This window comes from Amphiprion ocellaris, chromosome 2 (genome assembly GCF_022539595.1).
Source record: "Amphiprion ocellaris isolate individual 3 ecotype Okinawa chromosome 2, ASM2253959v1, whole genome shotgun sequence".
In the NCBI taxonomy this organism is placed as follows: domain Eukaryota; kingdom Metazoa; phylum Chordata; class Actinopteri; family Pomacentridae; genus Amphiprion; species Amphiprion ocellaris.
Window position 1 is genome coordinate 37973571 of NC_072767.1, and position 17046 is coordinate 37990616.

Here is a 17046-nt window from a genome sequence, read left to right on the forward strand (position 1 = left end):
AATGCTTAGAAACATTATACACTCACCATGAAAACACATTAATTTAACGTTGTTGTGAAAACTTGTGTAATTATACAAGGTAGTACTTATTTAACAAATAAATGAATGCAAAATTACTGAACTAATTCCTTTTTTGTGTTAATTGTCGCAAACTATATCAAATTTTAGAATTATATTTATTGTTTTAAACTTGATTTTAACAATTTCATCTATTGAATAAAAAGAAAACCTTTGTGAAGCCACAACAAATTTGCAGTCCATTCATGTTATAAAAAAAGCTTAAATTTGAGGAATTTGGACAATTTAAACTAGTACTTGTAGATGTAAGGTATATTTTTTGGCTTATTTTTATGTATATTTTTGGGTTATTATCCTACTGATATTTCTTAAATGTTTCACTATCTCCTTTGCAGCGGTAATAATTCAAATTTCCCCAATGTGGAATTAAGGAAGGTTTATTGTATCATATTGTAATTTAACTGTAGTTCCACGGCTTTTACTTACAAGTTGACACACACTCATAGTTTTTTTAAAGCATTTGGCACACCCTACTGGAAATTTTCTGCAAACACTTGTTTTGATGTGAGCTGGATTTTGAAGTCTATTTGAGACCTCAAAAGCCTCCAGTGCTTTTGCCACAGAGTCTGAGCACATAAACCAGAGCCATGGCACTCAGGCACAGCCAGGATTTGTCCCCATTGAGCAATTCTGATCATTAGTAGGAAACAGCACTGCAGAAATATTCCTCCGGTAAAGTCTTCGCTGCCAGCTACAGTATGTCACAGATTAATGGTGTGCAACAGTTCTGCTCTTAAAAGAAATACAGGAATGGTACAACTGTTCTCTCACACTTTCTGTTTCTTGCATGTTCAGCTGTTGTTCATCGTGACTCATTGTGAGCAAGTTGGTTTTGCACTAGTAATGCAGTACATGCACTCTCAGTTCAGCACATGTCAAAAGAGACGACAAAGACACTTCCTTTCCCGTATAATACCAGATTAGTAGAAATGCAAAACTGTGTCTGTTACAAAATTCAAACTCAAGGTCATTTTCAGTTCTCTAAAGTTAGCCCAGCTGCATTTGTTGGGATATTTTTCATCATTCCAAATGCAAATACGTCCTTTAATGTCTGGACATTTTCATACATTTTAAACCAGAAAGGGTTCATAACTTTTGCCTGGTGGAACAGACCCCACAAAATACCAGTCATGCAACATTGCTAGTCTGTGAGAGTATATAATAGACAGCATTGAACGTGCACATTTCGCAAAAGACTGCATTTATTACGCCACAGAACATTAATCAGTATAACTTGAAAGTATGGGGGGCGTAAAATGGAATGTAGGCCTTTTCTGTAATACGACTTATGTAAATCTCTGACAAAACCAAATTGCATAACTTTCCCCCAAAAGCTTCTTTGTTGCCCCTTCATTATTTCCCCAGTAAAGGCCATGTCTGCCACCGGCCAGCCAGAATTTGATTAATCCACCGAAAGGGTAGCCAGACGGTAAGAGCCTGCTCTGCTTCTACTCCATTCTATACAGAAGATCAGATTTCTTTCTGGATTGTATTTAATGGCATTTATCTCTCTATATATTTTACTTAATCTCACTTTATTTCAGTTTTCATGAACGTTCAAATGTCCTGGCATTATTTTAACATTCACATTATCAAGTATTTCCATTCTTCCTATTGCTGGAAGAGAATATTGTTGACTTGTAACTGCATTATATTTTCAGATTTGCTTTAGATCCTGCAGGGAGGAGGCTGAACAGTTTTTGACAAAATGGAGACTTTAGTCTTTTTATTTTCATTTTCTGCCCTTGGTGTTCTTTATGCCATGAACACCACTCCAGAGTTCCAAGAGTAAGTCATTACATTTACTTATTTCTTATTACTTTGATGCATTCAATCTATATTCTGTGTATATCCTAACTTATAAATGTTTTAAAAAGGGTGAAGCTACAAATTTTGGCTATAAAATCATTGCGGTGTGCTGTATCCAACAATATTATAATCTCACAGCAGATGCATTTGTTAAAAATCCAACATTTATTATATGCAATCAAAAAAAAAAGCATAGATTTGCACGAATGTAACTTCAGGTGATCGTTCCAGTGTTATCGCAGTACATTTTTACCACCACTAGAGGACTCTGTAAGCTTAAAACTCCTGGTTTATTACAGTCTGTAATCACAGAATCTACCTCATAAGTCCTTGATCATGTTCAACACTGCCAATTAATGAGATCCATTTTAAGAATGTACTTGCCAGTTGTGTAAACTCTTAAATGATTAAATATGACATTTCTTGGAGGAGCAAGAATATGAATACGAAGGAAAAAGATGGCAATGTGAACAGAATTTGTAGAGAAAATGTGATATGATGTTGGAGATAATTGCTTTCCTGAGCTATAAGGGATAATTTTCAAATTCAAGTCTTATCTTTTCTTTACCCGAGTGTTGGGATACTGCTATAGGCTGTGCTGTAGTCAACACTTAACAGTTGCACACTGCAGATGCTTTAGGTTGAACAAACAAAGCCTGTGGTGAAATACATGTTGCACTCCCCCCTCGCACTTTTTTCTCACACCATATGTGGTAAAGAAATATATATATGTGTGGCCATTCACAATCAATACAGACTGCACCGAAGAGTTTGATAAATTGCTCTTGACATACAGTATGCCTCATGCTCTTCCACTCTGCAAACAAACAGTATTGTGTGCATAAATCTTCCTGTACTGGTGAATTGGAGAGGCAGCAAGGGAGCCTGCCTTTGCTCTCCCAGCATTTGTTTTCCTTCTGTGAGCACACTCTGTGAGTTTTCTGAGGATGTAATGTTGTTTACGAGGAGATACCTTGAGCGCATTAATCTTTTCCAGTGTGAAGCAGTGGTACTTTTGACCAGTAAACATGGAGGGCAGTGCTGAACTAACATGGCCTTACCTTGCTGCTTCCCACACCTCTGTCCATGATTGATTAAAGCTTTGTAAAGCTGTGCTTTTAAACCTACTATAGGCTCACTACCACTGCATTATGAGAGGTACAATATAGCAGATCCAGAAGGGGAAGTTTCTCCTGTGTACCGTAGAATTTTTGATCATCACTCTGCAACTTTGTCCAAGAGTCAGAGTCAGATTTAACCACACTAGTGAGCTAATTTAAGCTTTTAATGACATTATCTACTGAAAAACAAGCTCTCCACTGCAAGCACCACCCCAATAATTCAACAATATCTGAAATAATCTTTCTGACAAGTGAATTTTAAACTGCGAGAGTTTTATCAGCAGCACAGAAGGAGAATTTTCTTGCCAAATGTCAAGAGCCCATGATGCTCTGGACTCATCAATATATTTTAAAAGCTCGGGATTAAATACGAAGCTACCACTTGTACTTTGGAGATCAGTAAATTCAATGTGACACTATCATCTCCCCTCAAATCTCCAGGCTCACAAACACCAGCAGTGCTTTTGCTCTTTCTGGGTGCAGAGCATCTATCATAGAGAATTTCCCCCTCACACTTCTGCATTATATCTCCCCGTGCTAACTACGGTTGTTGCGTGATTATTACTCTCTCTGACTTCCCATTCGTCATCATTTACTAATTTATCACCGGCATAACTTCCACAGGAGAAACTAATTAGTAAAGAGAATGAAGCAGAAAATCAGAGAGAGATTGCTATCTCAAAGTGCAGAGTGTCAGCAGTGAGACTCTGTGCAAAATACTGACAATATGTTATTGTTTTCTTAGATAACACTTAGATTTCTCTGTTTCAACAGGCCTTATGTGATCCTGGAGATCGGTGTCGCTGTGCTGGTGATCGTGTTTCTGTTCTACTTCCTCATCACTCGTGGCAATCCTCCCAAAGACATCTTATTCTTTGGTAATCAACACAAATATGCATATTTCCCAACTTGCTTGCAATATATTTCCAAATACAGCGATTATGAGAGGTTCATGACGACTATGCATTGTGCGGGAGCTGATTTCAACTCTCATAAAAGGATTTCTAGAACTTTAACCAGCTGCTCACCGTATTAGAGAGAAAACATGAATTGTGCTCGATGTGATTATGCTGGATATGTTGAAAGCTGCTTAGACTGATCAGGCTCAGGCTTAACAAGACTTTTCTAAGGCATGACTGACCCACCCCCAGTGCATACTGAGGGCCTTTATGGCTCTCATTTTACCTTTTAGCTCTACTTTTGAGACCACAATTGACTTTAAATTAATGCTAATATAAGCCTCAACTCTACAGTCACACACTAACTTAGTCTGAATAGGTTTAAGACATTTGTATTCAGTTTCCCTGTGTGACAGTAGCAGGCCTTTGCATCTTTCACACATGCTTTAATTAAGCTTTTTCTACACTGATTGGTGCCATATTGTGCCCCGCTGTGCTATCACTATTGGTCAAACTATGCTCCATATCTCGCCAAGGGCTTCCCTGTAAACGGATCCGTGCAGCTGATGCCAGGGGCGATGCTAGTGGGACAGAAACAAGGTGATATATTGGTAGCCGGTGCCCAAGGCAATGCTAGCGTTGGGTAGAAGAAGCACAACAATGAGGGCAAAGGTGGCCGGCTCTTCTCCACTGATAGAGAGCCATAATCCCCTCCTGCTAGCTCACCTGTTAGATGTCAGAGATAAACCTAGTGGTCATGAGGATTACAGAGACACACAGGAGGGACGAAACATGTGTGTGTGCATGTAATATGTGAAGAACCGATAGGAAGGATGTGATACGATGGTTGTAACCATGATATCTCCACATAGATGCCTGTTTCACAAGATTGGGACATTCTTTTGAACATTAAATGTTGTAAATCCATGTAATGGTTTTTACAACTGTTCCCCAGGAACAGATTTTCATTGTAAATTGTTGATGCAGACATGTAGCCTTTTTTCCAATTTCCAAAATTCATGGACAAGAAAACGCTCCTTTTATGGGTGCTCTGTTTCGGTTCATCCCAGTGGTGTTTGAAAAGGCTGCTGTCCAGGAAGAGTATGCAAGAATCTCTTAGATAAATAAAAGTTGCAACACCACTCTGTAAAAATACTGTTAGAAATAAAATTCATCCTTTTGAATTTTTTTTTGAGTAAAAAAATTACCTGCAAGATCTATTTCAAACAACTATAATATCCACAAGATGGACTTACTCCTTTCAGAACATGGTTTTATTGTTATATGTGTTATATTAAAAACACACACATTAAAAGTTGTATATATATATATATATATATATATATATATATATATATATATATATATATATATATATATATATATATAAAATATATATCAATATTAATATATAATTTCTGTCATTGTATATATATATATATATATATATATATAAAAATCAAAATTGAAAGTGGAGTCCTCATTTGTGCAGAAGAGTAGTAAAAAGAGTTTTTAAATACCATGTAAAAGCTGTATATGTATATAAAATAACAGTTAAGACTCTAAAAGTAAACCACACACCCACACACATGCACAACACACTCCTGCATCCCACCATTCCCTTGTAATTGTACCAAAAACATAAAAACATATTGCACGGAAAGTACATTTCAAATGTAAAACCCAGGACATGGTGCATCCATTATGCTGTATTTATAGAGTCAGTGTGTGCATATTTAACGTCCTGTTTAATGTCCCATTCAGTGTGTGTGACTGTAGCCATGCGTGAGGGTTCTGATGCCATGTGCTGAGGCTGCTGTCATGAATGTGCACTGTGCATTTGATACCTGGATTAATGAGTCCAAACCAGTTTATTCCAGTTGTCAACAGTTCAGTCCGCACGAACCCTCAGCGGTTTACTTTGGGGCACTCTGCATGCGATCAAGTTGGTTGTTAGACTGTATGGTAGCGCCTGTGCTGTGCTGCTGAACGGCAGTTTGCTTGCTATGCTCTGTGCCATCCAGTGTCTCTACTGAAAATCACGCTGATGCTCAGTGGCATCCACAATCACACCCTTTCCAAGTCTATTAGATCACACCTAAAGTCCATTCTTTAGTAATCCAGTCACATGTGGAGAAAGCCTGGACATCTGGACAGGGGGTTACTGCTGTATAATCACTGCATGTACTGCATAAAAGGCACAGTGGTTCCGTCAATTTAGTACTGGAGTGTAGGTCTTAACATTTTTTAATCGCATTTTCTCTGAAATACCTCGCAGGGAGTAGAATATTTGATAAAAGACTCTACAGCAACTGTGGTCAGGTTTCTTTAGTTTACACTGTTACTAAAGCCCACATGTCAGTCGTGCATTTGTTCAGTTCCTCACAGTTCATTCACTCTGCTGGATGAGGCCTTTCAGCTCTGCTGCACTCCTAACCTGTGGATAGATTAAGGCCGTTGATTTAAGTGTGCCTCCAGTCTAACTCACTGCTCAAGACTTAATTTTCTCCCCCATGCTGTCCCATAAATCAGTGACTAGCCAGATGAGGGGAAATATTTTCAACTCAAAAGCAGTGAATAAAAGGACTTGAAAGAAGTAGGTTGACTGGATGTTTTTTTGCACATATACTGAAGTATACTGAAATGTTCTGAAAATAATATTTTCTGTCATTTACAGTTTTTGCTGAATTTTGTTTTACTTGTATCATTGACCTGACGAGTGCCTTGGAATATGATGGCATCATTTCTGGCTTTATGGAGTTTTACCAGAAGACAGTAGGTGTCTTATTCTCACATTTGAATTACTAACAATTATAACACTACTTAAAACATTTTTTGTCTCAATGTTCTAAGAAAGTTTTGCAAAGGTTTACTAATGTTGCCAGTGGGAATTTTTATTTCTAAGTTTCCAGAATCTTCTTCTTAAAGACAGGATGAAATTCTCTAAAGACATTCTCCTGAATGCCTCACTGAGAACGTCCACTCTTTGTTCATCATCATATAACATTGTGAGAATGGTCTGTAACGTAAACTCAACAACATCCTCATAATACTGCATGCAGCATTGTAGCATTTCATTTTCATTTGCAACATTTTGATTCAATGTACAATATTTAATTTTCATGTGCAACACTGTCAGTGTAATGAGCACCATTTCATTTTCATCTTATTTTCAGCTGCAATACTTCAATTTCATGTGTGATAATATTTATTAGCTTAGTATAACTGTCATAATGATTTTTTACTGTTCTATTGTAGCCTTATTTTAGCTTACTAATTTCATTTCAATATTATGTTATACTGATATCTTATTGCTTTTCTACTTTTTAGGCACTGCATTTCTTATGTGATGGCATTTAGTTTTTCTGATCAATATCTGGCACAACAATTTCCTTAAGGATTAATAAAGTTTTATCTTATCTTAACTTGACTTGATTCAATGTATTATATTTCATTAACAATTTGTAAAAACAATATAACAATATTCAGTCATCTGATGCCTCAATAACATTTTGGAAATCTTTTTTATTGTTTTTTTTGAGAACATTCTTCTTTGTTATCACGTGGCATAATCTGACAACATGTTCCAAATAAACCCTGAATGTTGCAATTATAATGTGTCTTAATTAACTTTAACCTCATAAGAACGTTATTAGATGTGAATGTCCTTAAAACATTCTTTGAAAAGTAGATGAAAAAGTTTTTGTTTCAATGCATTATTAGAACTTGTAGGCAGTGCTAGCCAATGCTGCAGGAAAGTTTCTTGCTTGCTAGAAAGTAAAGATTGTATGAGCAATAGTGGAGAAGTTTCAAGCCTAACTGCTACATTCATCAAGCTAAACACACAGAACACAAATCAACATCATTTTAAAGCATAATTTACTTGGAATAGAGTAATTTTATATGGTTTCTGAGTTTAAAAATGTAGTGTTCTATGTGGTGGTGTTTGTGCTTGTGTATTATCAGTGAGTTTTTTCTCACTTGATAGTCATCTTAGGCGTATGTGTGCCATTAGCTCTATACTGTATTGTAAGGATTCACAAAATGTCTGTTTCAGGGAGAACCCTACCTGGGGACATCATATGCCATCATGATGTGCTACTGGGATGGAATAGCTCACTTTATCTTGTATCTGGTGATGATCAGCAGGATAACAGACAGGTAGGTGAAGTCAGTTCAAGAAATCTGCAGTGCCTTTTCCAAATCAGCAAACAAGAGTGTGAGTCTGTGGAAGCTAAATCTAGCAGGAACACATTGCAGCCCAAAGATTAAAATTTTCTACAGCTTCAGTCCGATTATTGTCTTGTATTTGAGCTGTTCTGAATAAAATATTAGTTGAGCAAATCAAGAGTTTCACCTCTGAGATTCATGGAGTGCATTTGTCACATAAAACCCACACAATAGCCTGAATAAAGCCGCGTTTTTCAAGAAAAAGACAGCAAGTTGGTCATAAAAGTGCAGTCAGCGAGTTCAAGAGTTCAGAGCGAGCGCTGCCTTGGGGTGCAAGCATTCACGGAAATTAAATCCTCTTTTAAACAATATCCGCCTATTTTTATGAGTGAAGAAATTTGTATGGAATGGCTTTGCGTTATGTGTGGGACAGATGTGGAAGAAGGTCAACATTTATTTTAGCTAAGCAGCAGCTTGAATTTTATCATATTACTTTGTATCTCGACTGACATCTTGCTATTTTGTCTCTCTCCAAGGAAAGCCTACCGTACGCTGGGCTTGTTCTGGGCCGGCTCTTTGTGCGCCAATATGAGCGTGTTTATTGCTGGAATAGTGGCAGGTGAGCCTCATCTTCAATCCCCCTTTCACCGGTCCCATGATGACAAGCTTTAATCAAGTGAACATCTGCCCTGCCGTGTAGCATCAGTATCACAGTTCAGGCTGCCAACAAAACACTCGCGCTCCGTGATCCGCCTGCCGTCACAAGCCACAGAACAAAGCAGAAAGCAGACTTTAAGCATCTGTTGTTGGCATTTCAAACCACATACATATGTGTCACAAGATCAAACTCGTCTGCAGGCAGCATGTTGTTGTCTCTGTTGTGTCATCACAGACACACTGCACTGTATGTTTTTGCCTCAAGTGTCCCACGGAGGTTTTAATGGGAAGTTTAATTACCTAGATGTTTACAGCGAGTGTCTGTGTGATGGAATGCAAGCTGATAAAAGTATCATTCTTTCTCTGTCTGGAAGGTAAATATGGGTCAGAGATCCGTCCGGCCTTCTGGCTCAATTTTCTCTTCCTTTTGATGCCTGTGTGGGGAGCCATCTCTCTCTTCACAAGGCCCAAGGACAGACCACTAATCGGTGGATATAATGTAAGTCTAACGCATGAGTGATCAGACTTTGATATGATATTGTAAATAAAGCTGCTGTAACAATGTAAATTTCCCCTGGAGTGGGGAGAAATAAAGAACTTTATCTTTATCTTATCTTATCTTATGAATGTGGAGGGATTTAGAGGTGCAGGGTTTGCTGGATGTGTCTAATCTGTGTTATATCCATTCCAGTCCAGACAAATGCAATCCAGACCAACAAAGATGAGTTGCTGTTATTTACATTAGTGTAGGGAGTGTCATAGTAGTATGATTTAACTGCTACTTTCTCTTTCTGCCACATTATCTTGTATCTGTCCTGAGTCAACTGGAACTGTAATAATACAGGAATGGATCAGTCTCAAGCACAGAATTCATGTATCAAATAGATGACTGTTATGTTCGAGACTTAGGGTGGTTCATGCAACATTTTGCAGTTTCCATCCTGAGAGATCCCAGTTCCCAGGCCAGATGAGATATATAAACCCTAGGTCTACCACTGGGTGGCTGTAAACCCTAATCAGATGCCCTAAACCCTTCTGCTAGATTCTTTTGATGTGAAGGAGCAGCAATTCCTTTTTCCTACTCCGAGCTTCTGACTCAGCTCAGATACCCTAAAGATAAAACTGAGTTCTACTGCTGCTGTTTACAACTCAGAGCTCCTGACCATAGATAATCATTGGAACGTAGATTGACTGGTAAATTGAGAATTTTGCCTTCCAGCTCAGCTTCCTCTTGACCATGGCAGTCCACAATAGTACTGACCCTGCAACAATTTATCTGCCCATCTCCATTTTCTTTACTTAAACTCCATTCCTTTGGGAAACAACTCACTACCAATCCAAAGGGAGCTTTGCACCAGCTTCAGGCAGAGAACCACGACCTCAGACTTGGAGTTGCTGACTCTCATTGTTGCCACTTTACACTTGACTGCAAACCACCTCAGTGCACGCTGAAGGTCAAGGCCTTATGAAGCCAGCAGAACTACATCATCTGCATAATGCAACGACTTGAATCTGAATCGCCTCACTCTTGCTGTGTGTTGAAATCGTGCCCATGATTAATACAAACAGGATCGGAGAAAAGGGGCAACTCTGGTGGAGTCCAACACCTTTTGGGGCAACAGGCACCGTCTTTAACAAAAAAGCTCTAACAGCAGTCAGACAATGTGTGAAACTAATAGGTGAGCATTAACCTCCTAACGAGACAGATAATTTCCTCAGAAATGAGCAGCAAAATAGAGCTAAAGGAAAAGTGAATATTGGATTTGCATTTGTCAGGTTAACACTGTATCAGCTTAAATGGCTGCAATGAGTCAGTGCTGTGAGTATAGTTTGTTTCCAGTTCACTTAAGTGGCTACAGAATTAGAAAATGCAGATGTAACAAGTATGGCAACCTGGAGAGAGAAGCCTCATTCACACATTTATTACTTCTACAATGAAATCTTGATTCACCAGCTCTGTTCTGTACATTATGTTGACATCTCACCACAGGCTCAGCAAGCTCAGAGCATGAAGCTGATCTGGCGGCCCTTGGACCTGATCCTGGTAGTGCTCCTGTTGGCTTCCATGGCCTTCACCACCCTCAGAGGTTTGGTGAGTGAATCACATTCACAGTGTTTATGGACAGAGTTTCAGGCAGGGTTTGAATGGTGTATTTAGCAGTCATATGGGCTGAAGTATTGGTTGTACAGAGTAGTTTGTTTTATATTGTTGAGAATGCATTCAACTTATTGAGCCATGTAGAAATGGTACATGTTTATTCTCTAAAATGATCTGGTTTTACATAGGAGGACAATGATAAACTGTGAATCACTACGCTACAACTTTGATATTCAAATAAAGGAGAATTACTGGGAATTTCATATAGTGAGAAATACTACTATTTACTTTTATGCCCTGAGTTGGATCATATTCCTACTGTAAAATAAGCTTATTGGATGCTGGAGGCGGCTTACTGTTTACTGCACAAACATAAAAATTGTATCTCATGTGACTCTCAGCCAGAAAGCAAATAAACATATTTCCCAATGTGACAGGGTCAGAGAGACGTTCCAGTCTATGGTAATGTGGGGTGGTAGTTTGTCGTGTTGTCAGAATGAACTGCACTATGTTGCATTTCAGTTATTTTGTCCACTCTCTGTAGGTGGCTCTGGACTCTCCACTTGAAGCCTGTTCCATATACCTGAAGCAATATGAGCCCTACCTGAAGGATCCCGTGGGCTACCCCAGAGTCATGGTGAGCCTTTATTTTCCTCTTTCGGTCTCTACAGAAAGAGGAAAATCTCCAGCTCAGTGTGGCTGACCTGAAAGCTCCTCTCCAGCCTGTTTTAAATAACAAGCCACATAATGGACCTCTGCTTTCATGGATTTCACTTTGAGCCTGCTGAATGCTTGCCCTTATCTCCTCAACTCTTTGAGCTCGCGGTTGATTACAGAATCATTTCTCATCATTACAGCAACAATGAGCGTGGGTAGAGAGGCCAGCGCATCTTTGTCTCCCTCTTTCATTTGCTTAAGATGGATAACAGATTATTACTGTGACTGGCACTTGGTCTTGCTTCCCCCTCTATTTTCTTCCTGTGACCTCGCTCGACTGTGGGTTTTGTTGTGTTTTGTTGGGCGAACACGGCTCTGTCAATAGGTTATCCAAAGACCTTGTCGGGGCTGCAGTCCAGGCACAATTGCGAGTCATTGATCAGACAGACGAACCGCATGCTGAGAAGTTGATAAGCTAATCCCTCGCCCAAAGCCCCCCATCAGCATCTCACTGGGCGAGAGGAGGGTGTGTGTGCAGCATGTGAAAGTATGTCTCAGCTTGCAATGTTTGCAAATTTGTGTGTATGTGTGTGTGGGAGTGAAGAAATGAAATGAACTTTGGTTTGTTGCACGACGTTGCACGGTTTCTGCACTCGCCGACCTCTTCATTCATTGATGATGATGAACGATATGTGACAGATTACCCCGGCAGCACTAAAAAGACATTTCAACAAAAGACTGAAGGGCATATATGATTGGCTTTCAGGCCCTGAGCTGAACTCATTAGAATTCATCTGGACCTCAGACCGAGAATGAAAAGAAACCGTTCTCTGGTATAATTTGAGGGGTTTTATAAAGTGGGAAGCTGGCTTTCATGCACCAAATATTTTAAGTTGAAGGTCAAGACAGTCTCCATAATGACCCTTGTGTAGAAGTGGTAATTTGTGCTGAGGGTGCAAATTTATATTTCAGAGAGTGTCGAGCTGGAAAGCTGCACAATTCTGCGCTGTTGTACTTAAGAAGCGTTTAGAAAGGCTTCATTATAAAGGGTAATTTTACTTCTTTATACTTTAGCAGAAGATAATGTACTTGTTACTCCTCTACATTGCTAAATGTGTGTAGATTAAGGTGACGCCATTGATTTAATCCTCTGGAAGGAACAGAGCTGAGCAGTTTTGATACTTATCTACATTCTACTGCTGATACTTGTAGTGCTTTACTTTATTTTAAAGACAAACTCGTGATATTTTCCCATCCTAGTAGCGTTACTTTTATGCAGTGCATTAAACAGTGTCGATGTGCTTGCGTTTTGAGCTCTAAGTAGCCCTCTTCTGTATTCAGAGTGAGTAAGGTGAAGTGTGTTGTGGGCCAGAGGAGAATGAGGATGTACTGTATTAATTGTCTGCCGGAGTGTTGGTCGGGGCTCAACAACAACATCGACTGACGGTGATGGAGGAGTCTTTTAGCTCTGTTAGGCACTAAATGCAGAGTCACATACACTATATTAAACACCCACAACTCGCCGACTGTATGTCACTATGGAAACGCAGAACTTTTTGTGTTGTAATGTACAGATAATGATCAAACTGTAAAAGAAGCATTTCGGTTTAGTAATATTATGATAATAATGGTGTTGCATTTGTTTTTCTAGATGCTGCACTTGTTCTTTTACGGACTACCTCTGCTGGGTGCGTTTGTTTACGGCCTCCTCAAACCCGGGTGCACTTGGATGTCAGACTGGACCATATTTTTCGCTGGAGCCGTGATCCAGGTAACACCACAAACATGTACAGGAAACTTGCTCTAAATGCATAGTTAAGTTGTCGCATACTGAAGCGGGTTTGCATGAAAACTGCTGCCTCTAATTGATTAAAGTTTTCCTCAGGAGTTTATGTTTAGCAAAAAGAGGTCTGACACGTGTCACTGCAATTAACTCCTTGTAGTAAGCTTTCATCCTGTTCATAATGACCTGGACCACATTCATGCTTTGAAGCATTTTCGCTGTGATAAACAAGCTTGTGGTGCTTTCTTTCTGTATTGATCTGACAGAGAGATTGGAGCCATGAGGAGAGAAACTCTATGATTAAAGCCTTGTTTTGCTGCATAAGAGGTTGCAGACTTGCACCCTCCCCTTCTTCTAAATAGCCAGCTCCTTAAGTCTGTACATATCCTGTGCAGCGGTTTATCTTTCCTTGTTAGGAGCTTTTTCTGTACGAGAGTTGGGATTAGCTGACTAATAACTGTGAAAAAAAAAGGCTCAAAGTAACCTTTCAAGTTTTTCCTCTGGAGAATTTGCAGAAGAAACATCGAGGCATCAGCTAGGCTGTCATCAGTGTGAGCAGAGACACTACAGAGATACAGTACTTGTTCATGGCATCAGTGTCATCTCTACCTTGTTCTCCTTCCAGTGCCAGTGGGCCCACATCGGGGGGTCTCTCCACTCTCGTACCATGGCTCCGTTCCGCATCCCAAATGATGCCTTCTGGACGGTGCTGGCAGCTAACTTGCTCTATGCAGTCACTCCCATCCTGGTGGCTCTGCGGGTTCACAGCGACCCCTACTTCTTCTTGAAGATCGCCCCCTTTCCCGGGCAGACAGGTTTGCCTAACAGTGAGGAGAAAGACACCAAGTACAAAGAGAAATGATCATTCTTAACCTTCTCTGACCTTTGGAGTTAACTATTAATCTGATGAGGCAAGAGCTGTTTTATTTCAACTGCCTTATTTCAAAATGTCAAAATACAAGATTCTTTTGCTCAACATCTTTGGATTTTGTAGTTTTTTGGTTTTTTTTTTTTTTAATTGTCTGCCTCAGACATTTTATGCATAAAGAGTGATGCAGTTGGTTGGTCTGTGAAGTTGTTTTGTACAGGGATGTCTTAAGCCATGTCAGGAAGTTGACTGCAGGAATGGCAATGTCAGCCCATCGGTAGTCAGTTAGTTTCTTATTCCAAAATGAAATTTGACCTGGACATTTGTAGCGGCCAGAGGAAGAATCCTGTTGATTTTGGTGATTCACTGATTTTTTGTTGAGTGCCACCACAAGGTTGTCAGTGTTGGTTTTCAATGGAATAATTCCTAATTACAGATGGATAGTCATGAAATTTGGTTGAGATGTTCGTGATGTTAGTGAAATGGCACAAAATTTGGTACACATATCCATGGCCACCAGGGAATAAGACTTACGGACATTAGAAACAATTGGAGCTTTCCTTTAATGCAGCGATGAGACTGACATTTGTTTTTGTGAATGAAATGCCTCAATGGCTACATGCACTGGATGGATTCCTGTGAATTTATAATGGACATATGTGCTCCCTTTTAGATGAATTGCAGTAACTTTGGTGATCCTCTGACTTTCCCTCTAGTGTCCAATTCTTGATAATACATTGTACATAAAATATGGACATAACCTTGGAGTTTGAAAAGAGAAGTCAATTCAGAAGTGCCTTAAACATGCATTCTTCCTCTGATTACAAAAAGAAGTCAGATTGTATAGAAGTCCATGAGAAAATGACCCTAATTCTCCCTTGATCTGTTAACTCTGGAAGCACTTTGCTCGTGCATTCATAGGCTCAATAAATACTTTCAGATCCTCCTCAATACACTGGGATGTTCATTTTGTAAAATATGATCCCATTTAGAGTAAACAGAAGATAAAGCAGCGTATGCTTAGCACTCATGAGTTCTCAATCACTTCCAAAAATACAAAAACCGAGGTGTAAATTTCAAATTTGAGGCTTCCCAACAGCCATCTTCAAAACTGTGGATGATGTCCTTGGCTGTCCTACTGACTGATCATGCAATATTAGGATGCTTACAGGCTAAATGGTGAATATGTTAAACGCTCCTGCTAAAGATCAGCATATCCTTTTCTTTCTTCATTATTCATTGAACCTATTCACTGTTCTATTGCGCACCTGGGTGATAAATGAGGAGATAAACGAGCATTAAAACACATCAGATTTTTGAACCTTTCTATTACATTTTGTCTCCAGGACAGACTGGAACCACATGCTGCCAGGTGATGTGGGGTGGGATTTTCAATAAGTGTGCTGGTTGAAAGAAAAGCATCATCCAGACAACAAAAGTTAACAGGTAGACATTGTGTTTGCAGTCTGTAAATACAAGCACATGTTCTGTGTTGATATGGAATCAGTCACTCTGTTCACACTCCAACCTGACACTCACACTGATTTACTTTACGCTGCATATTTTAAATTTATTCTTCCAGACACCGTGAACATAAGTTTCCCTGTCACGCTTTTTGTTTCTACACCTCTGTTGCTGTATGTCATGAAAAAAACTAATGAACATGTTCGAGTTTAGAGTTTGCAATATGACAGTGACTGATGACAAACAGCCATGAAGATAACAGACAAATCCAACTGCAAAAAATACAAACATATAAAACTGAGCCAGATGAGCTTTAATAACTTGCCTCTGCATGTTCAACCTCACAGAAAGAGAAGCAATTTGGAGCTTGTGAACACAGATGGAGCATGAATTAAAGCGGGAAATTGGACCTGAAACTTTGTAATATGTTCACTCAGAGAATGGCATAACAAGGTCTGCACTTTGGAGTGAATGTGTGTGTGTTTGAAAAAGAAACAAGAATTAATCAGAAGATAGCTTAGCATATCTAAAAACTGCAACTTGAAATCTTTTCACAGCTACAGTTTAGTGGCGTATATAAAATAGGTAGTTGTCTACTTAATTCCACAGAAAACATGCGAGTTTACATTATATTTTCAAAAAAAAAAAATCCCCTATATGCCAATAGTAGTGCTGCCTCTACAGTTCCACCTGCTAACCTGCTTTACTGTTCAAGCCTTTATTGACAGCTGGATGTTTAGAAGAGTTGGCTGCAGCTCTCTGAATTAGTTTATAAATCAGTAAAACCATATTGACTTTGACAGTAAGTGGCAACTTCTGTTTTCCTCATTAGCTTCAACGAAGGGCAAATATGATATATATCACACTGTGTGGATATATAAAAATGTCTCTTACCTTGCTGTTAAAATATATTGAATGAAAATGCAGCATGAAATATTACATTAAATTCCATCCTTTTTAATGTATGGTAATAAGGAAGCTGCTTGTCCGTCTTTCTGAAGGGCTCTGTGAAGTTGACAGACATTTTGGGGAGATGGGATCACATTTTCAGAAACGCCCATCCAGAGTCATCTGAAACTATTTCTTAGATGACAAATAGTGGAGTTGTGGACATTCAGGATACGACCCAATCTGACATGACGGCATCCAACATGCCAGCATGCCATTTGAATAAAGTTACATTTTAAAGTGGCTTTTTATAGTTACTGGTCAAACGAGGAGCGGCTTGACTTATAGCTGGAAGATTTAGAGTCTCCAGGTCGGCTGGGAAATTTCTGTGTACAATTTGTGTGTGCTCAATGTGCCTGCATGGGTTTTTTTCTACATGCTCTGGCTTCCTCCCACAGACCGAAGACATGCATGACAGGGGAGTTCAAAATTTCAAAATTGCCCTCAGGTATGATAGCGAGCGTCCATGTTTGTTTGTCTCTTTACGTTGGCCC

The 17046-nt window shown here is 39.2% G+C and overlaps 1 protein-coding gene across 1 annotated transcript; it reads left to right on the top strand.

The window, feature by feature from the left end:
* Nucleotides 1-1385: 1385 nt before the first annotated feature.
* Nucleotides 1386-14248, top strand: tm6sf2b (transmembrane 6 superfamily member 2b). The gene is made up of 11 exons (XM_023292533.3): nucleotides 1386-1507; nucleotides 1740-1866; nucleotides 3783-3886; nucleotides 6585-6682; nucleotides 7965-8068; nucleotides 8614-8696; nucleotides 9109-9233; nucleotides 10725-10826; nucleotides 11377-11469; nucleotides 13141-13260; nucleotides 13898-14248. The coding sequence occupies exons 2-11, from the start codon at nucleotides 1787-1789 to the stop codon at nucleotides 14132-14134; spliced, it is 1146 nt and encodes a 381-aa protein (XP_023148301.1). The 5' UTR covers nucleotides 1386-1507; nucleotides 1740-1786; the 3' UTR covers nucleotides 14135-14248.
* Nucleotides 14249-17046: the final 2798 nt, after the last annotated feature.